General features: G+C 51.8%; 1 protein-coding gene across 3 annotated transcripts in view; it reads left to right on the top strand.

Annotated features, from left to right (window-relative positions):
* Positions 1-605: 605 nt before the first annotated feature.
* Positions 606-9,744, top strand: part of LONRF2 (LON peptidase N-terminal domain and ring finger 2) — a 34,815-nt gene continuing 25,676 nt past the window's right edge. For 2 of the 3 annotated variants that reach the window (XM_069770083.1, XM_069770082.1), the window contains exon 1: positions 607-1,475. In XM_069770083.1, the coding sequence (XP_069626184.1) occupies positions 695-1,475 (781 nt within the window). In that variant the 5' untranslated portion in view covers positions 607-694. Of the gene's footprint in view, positions 1,476-9,744 lie in introns of all 3 variants that reach the window. The other variant, XR_011322090.1, reaches the window with a different exon arrangement.

The following is a 9,744-nucleotide window of genomic DNA, read 5'->3' as shown; positions in this document are numbered from 1 at the left end:
GGCGAGGTTTCCACGGTCAGCTATTTCAAACTGAACGATCTCGCACGTTCACAATTTTCTACTCTTTTTTTACTCAAACCCAATTCTCCTACGCGCTCCGATCCGGATTACTTCAGCAGAGGATTTACAGCCCCAGCACAAGCGGGACGGCCCCGTCGGTCCGTCCCGTCCCCGTCGGTCCGGGTCCGGGTCCGGGTCCGGGTCCGGGTGCGGGTCCGGGTGCGGGTCCGGGTGCGGGTCCGATCCCGCGGGCGGGCTGGCGGGCGGGCACGTGCGGCACCGGCACCTGGCGGCGGCCACCGGGCGGGCCCGGAGGGAAGGGGGGGGAGGAAGAAAAGGAGGAAGGAAGGAAGGAAGGAAGGAGGGAGGGAGGGAGGGAGGGAGGAGCGAGCGCTCCCTCCGCTCCGCGCCGCCCCGGGGGAGGGCGTTCGGAGGCGGCTTATACAACCGGCCGCCCCTTACATAAGCCGGGAGCCGGGCCCGCGGGGGCGGTGCCAGCCGCCCCCCCATCCCCTCCGTTGTTCCCCCCCCCCCCCCCGCTCCTGCCCGGGAGCCGCCCCCCCTGCTGCAGCGATGTGACCCGCCCCCTCCCCTCCCTTCCGTCGCCGTCCCCTCCCAGGAAGGAGCCGGAGTCGGCAGCGCCGCGGGTCCGGCATGGAGTAGGGCGGCCCGGGGCCGGCGGCGCCGCGCGGGCATGGAGCTGGGCCCGGGGCCCTGCGCGCTGCCCCCCGCCGCCGGGACCGGGACCGGGACCGGGTCCGGGTCCGCGGCGGCGGCGGGACCCTGCGCCGAGATGCTGCAGGTGGCGGAGGAGGCCTTCCGCGGCGGCAACTTCGAGCTGGCGGCCGAGATCTACGGCTCGGAGCTGGCGGGGCTGCCGCAGCCGGAGCGGGGCCTGTGCCTCCGCCGCGCCGACGCGCTGGCGCGGGCCGGCCGCATGGCCGAGGCGCTGGACGCCTACGGCGCGGCGGCGCGGCTGGGGCGGCTGCGGCCCGAGGAGCTGCGGGAGCTGGCCGAGAGCTTCGCCCTCAGCATCCGCGACAAGGAGCTGCGCCTGCCGCCCTGGGCCGGCGGCGGACCCGGCGGCGGGGCGGAGGGCGAGGGGCTGGGCGACCCGGCCTGCTGCCGCCCGCCCGAGCTCTTCGCCTGCCCGCTGTGCCGGCGGCTGCTGTGCGAGCCGGTGACCCTGCACTGCGGGCACACCCACTGCCGCCGCTGCGCCGAGCCCGGCGACTGCGGCCGCTGCCACCGACCGCGGCGCCCCAACGAGACGCCCCCCCCCGCCGCCGCCGCCGCCGCCTCGCCGCCCTCGGCCGCCGCCCGCCCGCGGGTCAACGTGGTGCTGGGCAACCTGCTGCACAAGTGGTTCGGTGCCGAGAGCCGGGCGCGGCGGCTCCGCGCCGAGGGCGACGCGTTGCGGGAACGCCAGGAGCTGCCGGCCGCCTTGGAGAAGTACAACCAGGCTCTGGAGATGGGTGAGCGGCGGCGGGGGGAGCGGCAGGAGGAGGAGGGAGGCGGGGGGGTGCGAGGCGGGGAGCTGCCCCCCCCTTCCCCGCAGCAGCCGGGCGGGGAGGGCATTTGTGGTGAATGGGGGGAGAGGGCACCTGGGGGAAGTTTTGAGAATGAATCCTCCCAGCGGGTCTCCTCACCCCCCCCCCAAGTGAGGGGCTATTTTTGTTCCGCTGTTATTTTTGTCCTTGCTCAGAAGGTGCCTGGCGTTTAGCTGCCTGCAGTCGATGACTCATTATGCAGTATTTCTCGAAAACCCGCTTTCCTATTTGTGGGGGAACCATCTTTTAGTAAAGGACACGCAGTAGTGGTCGTGGTAAGCCCTGCCGCGGCTTCGTGGAAGAAATTGCTGTGGGGATCGGATTCGTTCGGCAGTCGCATCTTCAGCAAAACGCTGCCTTTGAAAACGCTTAATGAGACGCCAGTAGGCACAAAGGCTCAGAAAATTTCCTTTATCTTACGCTGTGCAAAATGCTCAAGCCGAATCCGCATTTTGACTTGCAGCGACCGTCCGCCCCTGTTTTGAGCGTAACCTCTTTATGGGCGTGCGGTATTTCTGGGTGCAGAGTATTCTCTGAAGAGCCTGGGTTTAAATAAAAATGGCACCGTCTGCCTTCCTCCTCTGCCAAACCGACGGCAGCCTCAGTTTATCAAAACTAGGTTGTTTTCGGTCTCTGCGCCGAGTAGTAGGTGGATCCTGCTCGCTCGGTTGTAGCCTTATAGTAGAGCTTCTGTGCGTGCGTGCGCCCGGCTTGTTTGCTCTGCAAGCGGTGGGGGTGGTACCGCACCGTGAGTATCTGAAACGCCTGCAGAGGCATGGGGCTGGGAAGAGCCGGGATCTCCGCGGATCCCCGGGCTCTGCCACTCCTCCAGCCTCAGCGTGATGGATGTCCGGTTTAATTGAGGAGGAAGGGGGGGAGAAAGCCTCGGTCGTGTTAACAGAGGCGAAATCCTGCGGGTAAATCTCTTCGGAAAAGACAAACGCGGAGAAAACTCTGCCTCTCCTCTGCGGAAGAGCTCCTTCCCCGAGTAAAATTGCTTTCCTTGTTGCTAGTTTTTACATCTAGGGATAAATGGCTGTGATTTTTTTTTTTTTCTTTTTTAAATTACTATTTTGCTGGCTGCTGTGGAGAGAAACACACCGTTACGCTAGTCCCTGAGTTGCCGCGGTTGCGTGATGGGCATCTGAGACCCAAGAGTTTGGGATCACATACTGTTGTCTCACAGCTGATGCTGGCAGTGAAAACCATTACTTCTGCTATTTATTCCACATTTTCAGCTAGATGTGACAAGTTTTCAGTCCTAGCTGAGTCTCCCTGTAAAACTATTAGGCGGTTTAGCTGAAGTAATCTCTTATTAAAGTAGGGCAGGACGGAGAGCCCAAGAAGGAAGGTGAAGCAGAGGGAGGGGAGAGCCTTGATGTAGGTCACTGGTGGTTACAGCAGGTTTTTTCAGTAGTGGAGCCTTTTAACGTTTTGGGTTCAGGGCCCCACTGCTGGGGGAAAATAGCATCTCGTCAATGAAATAAGTGCTTGACGTGACTTTGAGAGAACTCTTTCTCGCTGTCATGTGTGCTTGTTGCTGCGTTTGCACGGCGGTGAAAGGAGAGGGAAGATTATAGCGTGCTGCTAGTGCTCTCGCACAGCCTGTCCTTTCCCCTCCTGTCCCTGGAACACGTATCTCCAGCCGTGGCTGCTGTGTGTCAGGGTCTCAAGATAACTCCCTTGCAGTGTCCTTATTTCTGTCTTCAGTGATTTCCCAAGCAGGCTGGGAATCTGTTCAGAAACTCCTCACTCCCTCAGTGACGCTAAAATTGCTTAATAAGATTTTTTTTTTAAATTCTAATTAAAAATAATAGCAGGTATCCTGCTGGCTTTTGAAATCCTAAAACCAGAGGCTGACATGTTGTAACTTCCCCGTAGCGGATCCAAATTCCTGTTGCTGAAGGGCAGCCCACCCCCCTAGCCCATCACCTTTTTTCCTGGTTTGTGTGTGTGGATGCCGTTTCTCACAGGTCAAACTACTGTCCGAGCCTCATGTTCTGAAATTCTTACCACATGCTTATCGGGTACTGCCTTTGGGCTTGCTGGAGTTGCCTTCCTGCTTTCCAGCCAAGTATCGCAGTAAACAGCAGGAAAAAAAAAAAAACATGACTCTTTTCTAACCGTTCAGTACTTCTTAAATGTTAGCATATGGGCAACTTGAAATGCTTATGAGCCGCTGTCAGGTATTTAATTTAGACTTTTAATGTGTGAGAAAATAACTGCTTTTTTTAACCTCCAAATGCTTATGTATTACTATTGAGAGTCAAGGGCGTGGGTATCCTTTTAATTTCTTTTTAGAGACTGAAGGCACATGAACACATTGATTATACAATTGATGTATAAAGTTAGGTAAAACTCCAGGCTTCTTGGCAGGACACATGGTTCAGTGGGATTTTTTTTACTAGTGTTTCTTGTGCAGTACTTTCCTGCTCCATCTGCAACAACTGGCTTTGTATGATGTAATACTAAAGCAAGTTTTCCAGTTACCGATCACTTCTCTCATTCTGGTTGCGACCTCCTGTCTTCTGATTTACATTTTAGTTCTTGAGGTGCTTCAAGTCTAAACTGTGAAAGGCTCCTGTCATGTAGCCAGCATGCTTATTTCCAGTACAGTCTGGAATATCTGCTCCTAATTTCAGATCTCAGGAGAGGTCTGCATGCCTTCAAGTTGTCAACTTTTTCCAGCTGAACTAGTTAGTCTTGCAAAAGCTTACTCCTAGCAAATATGTTCATCTTTTGTCCTTAACTATTGGATCTGCAGTGCCACTGCCGCTCTCGTGTTCGCTCTGATAGAGTCTGCTATGGATTCAGGTGTGGTTGTGTGCAGTTTTTTGTTCGTTGTAAGAAAATCAGCTTCACTCTTTGATCCTTCTAGTCCCCCTGAGATGCCCACGGCTTGGTGATCTCTGCTGTTTTAAACAAAGTCACTGGCTTTTTTTCTGCCATAGACACTGGAATAGATCCCTCGTTACTGCAAGGTATCTAATTACCACAGCTTCAAAGCAAGCACGTGTCAGGCTGCTTGAAAGGAAGCATTTGTTTCCAGCTGGATTGCTCTTTGTGCCAAGCTTTATGCTGTTCAGCCATCATGATATCAAGAATTGACCAAATCTTGCTCTCAGGGCTGTTCCCCACACAGGTGAAATTTAGAGAGCTGGGATATCAGAGGTGGGCTTCCTCTCTGCCATCCCTTCTCTTCTAACTGGTCTTCTGATTATATGAACTCTTAGGTCAATTGAACTGAAATATATTACCATATATGCATGCAGGCTTGGTTTGGTGTTTTGCTCGGATTTGAGGGTTTTTTTGTGCGGTAGGTGCTTTCTGCACCCTTTCTCCTCTCACCTGCTGCTCTCTGATGGAGATGCTCTCTGGAGGGAGTGTGCCTGGGAGAAGTACAGTTGTTTCTGTGTATCCAGGCTTACAGACCCTTTAAGCTGTGTGCCTGAAACCGAAGGAAGCTAGATTTCAGTGACAAATTAATGTGGGGTATTTTGAGGACGTGCTTTTGGGAGTGGTTTGGTTTTGGTTTTGTTTTGTTTCTTTCGAGAAAGCAATTCCCAGTTACAGGGGTAGCAGGTGCCTCTCTCTTCGTAGGGAAGATAATGAATAGGGCTTTTCCCAAGTACTGTGCATAACTTTATACAGCCAAAGACTCCTGTCGTGGTGGGGGTGGGAGCGTGACAGCAAAGTTCACTCTTGGGGAACGGTATTGATCAAAAATAGTCTTATGCAGGCCAAGTAGGAGCATATTGTACACTTTGTGCTAGTCTGCTGGGTTTAAAATTAGATGCTATACAGCTCTGAAGGAGACCGAGCTCTCCTCGGGGTGAGGGTGTGCTTGTGTGCAAACATACACGCACAGTGTAAGAGGGTTTGGGTGGCGGTGGCTCATGCCTTCAGCCGGCATTTCTTTGTGCCCTTCTTCATACGGAGACAGCCTGGTAGCATCCTGTGCCTTTCCTGTAAATAAACCTGAAGATGCCTGCTCGGAGATAAAAAGCCCAGCGGTGCCGTCCTCCGGCTCCTGTTGCTGCTGCTGTTTTTGTAATGGTGCTGGTTCCTGAGCTGTGTCGGCAGTTTTAGGTCTTGGACGGTCTCTCAGGCCTGCACCCGGGGCTGTGGCTCTGCTGGGAAGGGCTGCACCCGCCTGACCCTAATCCCGAACAAACTTCTTTGGGTGGGGAGGGATGGCCGTGCCACGAAGCGGGTGCTCGCGTGCCTCCTGCGTGCTGTGCAGTCCTGTCTGGCTCCCAAAAGAGTGCCACACGTCGTATGGACACCGGCGTGCCAGATCACCCCGTTTCGGCGTGAGACACATTGGCTCTGGCGTGTCGTTACCCACCGCCACAAAGCCTGCCAAGCCTGAGAAGTGTCCCTGTCTCTGGAGAGCAGTAAAAGCTGCAGCAATCCCTCGGAGGGGCTGTGTTTACTTCTGGTGTGATGGGCTTTTTCTGAGCAGAAATAGGTTTCTCCTGGGAGGGGTGATAGCTGATGCATGTAGCTGTTCAAACTGCCCAGTGTTTTAATTCCCCCCCACCCCGACGGCGTTCAGAATAAGCATGTTGGAGATAAAGCTCAGCTGTATCAGAGAGTTTTAAAAACGCAGTGGAGTTAAGGATAGATATATCTGCAAAGGGGGCCTTTTCTTCCCAAGTCCCCTACGTGGATCTCCATTTCTAGTGGATAAAGGATGGTGCAGGAAAGGCCAAGGAGAGGAGGCGAGTTTGCATCAAGCCCGACACAGCGTCAGGGGTAGCGTGCTGCAGGGCAAGCGAGGGAGATGCTGCTGCCCGAGTGCTGGAGATGCTCCGTCTCTCGTCTTCTGGGGTGGAGAGCCACACGCTGACCCCCCAGCCCACGGTGTGCTGTTCGGGGCATTGCTATAAACAAAATGTAGGGGCCTTTCTGAGGTTTGGTGGAAAGAGGCGGGTCTGCCTCTCTTGGCCAGACCTCAGGGGGGAGAGGTTTCTCCCCTCTCATCCCAGGGGATGTTCACCATAAATTGGCCTGATCCAAAAGCAAGCTTAATGTGGCCACTCAGCACTAATTTATTTTGTGGTCAAGCGAGTCATGGAAATTTATCTGGTGCCTTCCAAATTCTCCCTTCATAAGAATTGAATTACGGGCGCGGGGCAGGCCAGGAGGCAGTAGAAAAGAGCTGTAAAAGGGGCATCAGGTGTGCGAGGATGAGGTCTCAGGCCAAAATATATGCCTGTTCTCAAACAGACGGAGCCTCCTGGGACTGTCAGTGCTGGTTCCTGCTCCCCATCCTTGTTCACTGGACTGTTTCAGGTAGTGTGCTGGGGTTCACCGGCTCAGGGTCACCGTACCCCCATTGCCCCCCTGTGCCAAGCATTGAGTTTGTGTGGTGAGGGGCTTGGTGCTGCCTCCGTGTTCCTGAGCTGCTGCTTTGCTTGGTAGCACGTGGGATGGTTTGACCTCAATAGAGAGTATCTGCAAACCGCTGTGGCCGCCTCGTCCTATCCTGTCTCCTCTGGTCTTTATAGACAGTTGTTCACGTCGGTGTCTTTGGAAACAAATTCAATTATGCTACTCTTGGTGTACGTAGGTGGGTAGTTGGTATGTATCTTTGCCTTTTCCTTCCCCTCTCCCTCCCCTTTACATTGGTAACTCTCAAATAGGTAGAAAAAAACCTGGCAGTGTTGCGCATAGAAAATAAGTGCGTCTTGCTGCATCTCTTGATGTTCCTTCCATACTGGCCCTCAAGCTGTTAAAGCTACAGACCTTCAGCGCATGTTGATTCAAGAGCAACTGCTGTGGATTTTCCTGCTGGGTAAATGCCAGGTTGTGGGGTTGCACTGCTTCCCGGAGAGCGTGGCATAGGTCAGCTTCCAACCAAGCGTTCTTGGGAGTTGAGCTGAGTGCTTACAGCCAGGAGTAAGATAGCTATGGGCAAGCATTTTGCCATGCCCCAAAAATTATTTGCTGGGGCATTTTCCTTCCAAGCCTGCTTCTGAGTTGTTTCACATAAGGGGGAAAACAGTGATGAGAATTTCTTGGTGGTCTGGTGGGACATCCTCTTGGTGCTATCCTACTGCAGACCTGATGGTTGAAGGGTTCCTGTGTTAGTCATGGGTCAAGGTCAGAAGCAGCAAAGAGTCCCTGTCTGCAAAGGGAAGCTGCTGAACTCTGTTTAGAAAGCTGTGCTTAAATTTTTATAAAGATATCTGATGACATAGTATGCATTTTATTAATTCTGCTGCTGTTTTCTAAGGACTTGTGCTCCTTAGTGATGCACTTGCACTGAAGTTGCATTGTTCAAAGCAAACTGCTAGAGAGCATCCACACGCACCTACGTGCGAATTATGCGTATTAAGTACCCTTCAACAGTCTCTTCCTTTGTAGGCCATTTCTAGAAGTTTGCTATTAGAAGATAAGGTCGATTGTCTTTTTCTGATATGGTAAAAAAGAGGTTGACCGAATCTTCCTTCCTCACAGGGTCTTGGGAATGGTTTCTGGTTTCCAGTAGTAAAGACATGTTGTACTAGCCATTAAAAAAAAAAAGAAAAAAAAAAGCACGCTATGGCAGACAGCTGTCATGACTCCTGGAACAGCAAATGGCTCATTCTAATAATTTATCAGAAGAATATTTAATTTTGTAGCTCCTAAAGGAAAGTGTGACTTCTAAGTGAAGAATAAGAGGTACTCTTTCTGAAATTAAATGCTACAAAAAATAGTAGATGTTTGCTGCTTAGAGGATTTGTGCTAAAAAGAACTTTCTCATCCCTCTGTAAAAGCACCTCTTGCAATCTTCTTAAAGCATGTCTCCAAAACCTGTTTGTTCTGTTTTACAGGGGCAGAAAAATGTGTAAAAGTAGGAGTCAAGGTTACCTAGAGACTGTTGCAGTAGTCTAAGTGTTGTTTTTAAACTTAAAATATTTTGCAGGCTTCTGTCCCTCAGCCCCCTCCTTTTTGTACTGAGGTAGTGCTTGAAAAATAGTAGTAAATACTTCATATGTGACACCACTGGAAACGTGTCAAGTACTTTGGAGCAGGAGCTGGTGTTACTCCTGATTTGTAAAGAGCCTGTGGTTGAAAGCTCAGATCCTGCAGTTGGATCTCTGGAAGTTTGGCTCGTTTGCAGAGCGTTTGCTGAAGGCAGGGACTTTGCAGGGCTGCAAGACTAGGGCCGTGGTGGACAGGAGGCTTATCTATCGTGGGCATGAAGGGGAGGGGGCACTGTGCTGTACAGCGGACAGTCTTTGGGTGTGTTTTTTTTAAGCCGTTAACATTGCTCATGTTAACATTACAGTTATGTACCACTTCAGACGGGGTGAATATTTCCCCCCATATATGCAACCCAGGTGTAATTTTTCCTATAAATAATTGAACTACTTCAGCAATCGGAGAGAACGGACTATACCTACGTATCAGAAAGTCTGAAGAATTTTTGAAGTCTCTTCAAACAGCGTATTCTCTTTTTCTTTTGCTGTGACAAAGTAAAACAGGATGTCTTTTGCTTTTGGAAGAAGACATTTATAGAACTGACTTGCGCTTCCTAATCTTAAAATCAGTAGGATAGTGCACCATTCCTTTTCTCTTTTACAGATGTATTAAGTGATTCGCTCTATTTGAGGACAGAAGCAGTAAGGTGGTAACTGAGAAACAAGAAGGTCCTTTTTGCAGCGTGCAGAGGGTCAGAAATTCTGGGCTGAAATAAGCTTTAACTGGAAAAAGATAAGATTATAGAGACCCGAAGAGTAACTAGGAGAAATGTAGCTTGTATACTGATCGTGACAAACAGGGTAACTAGGTTATCACCGGTAAAGTCATATTACGATAGAATATCTGGCTGTAAATTGATCTTGTTAACTATGATCGTGGCAGACCTGCCTGGCTGTGAAGCACAACGTGTCTTTGGAATGTCCTTGCAATCACAGGTTCACGTGCAGCTTGCACAGCTCCCTGTTTCTGTGCGGAGTCAGGACTTTTCCTTGGGTGCTTTGGAGATCAGACAGAGGGTTGACCACTTGGGGTGGTTTGTTTTGGTTTTGCAGCCTTCTCCGTAGGCATCTTGCTTTGGGACAGTCTCCCTATCTGCTGCTTGAGAGGATACTTCAGTTCTGACTGAAGCTTTGGTAGGAAACCTTACCCAAACCCCAAACTAAATGCTGGAAGAACTAGTAAGCATTGAAGAGAGTCACATTTGTGTACTTCATGGTTTTAT

The sequence above is a fragment of the Haliaeetus albicilla genome, chromosome 25, assembly GCF_947461875.1.
Source record: "Haliaeetus albicilla chromosome 25, bHalAlb1.1, whole genome shotgun sequence".
NCBI lineage: Eukaryota > Metazoa > Chordata > Aves > Accipitriformes > Accipitridae > Haliaeetus > Haliaeetus albicilla.
Note: the sequence above shows the minus strand (reverse complement) of the source record. Positions and strands in the feature narration are given on the sequence as shown.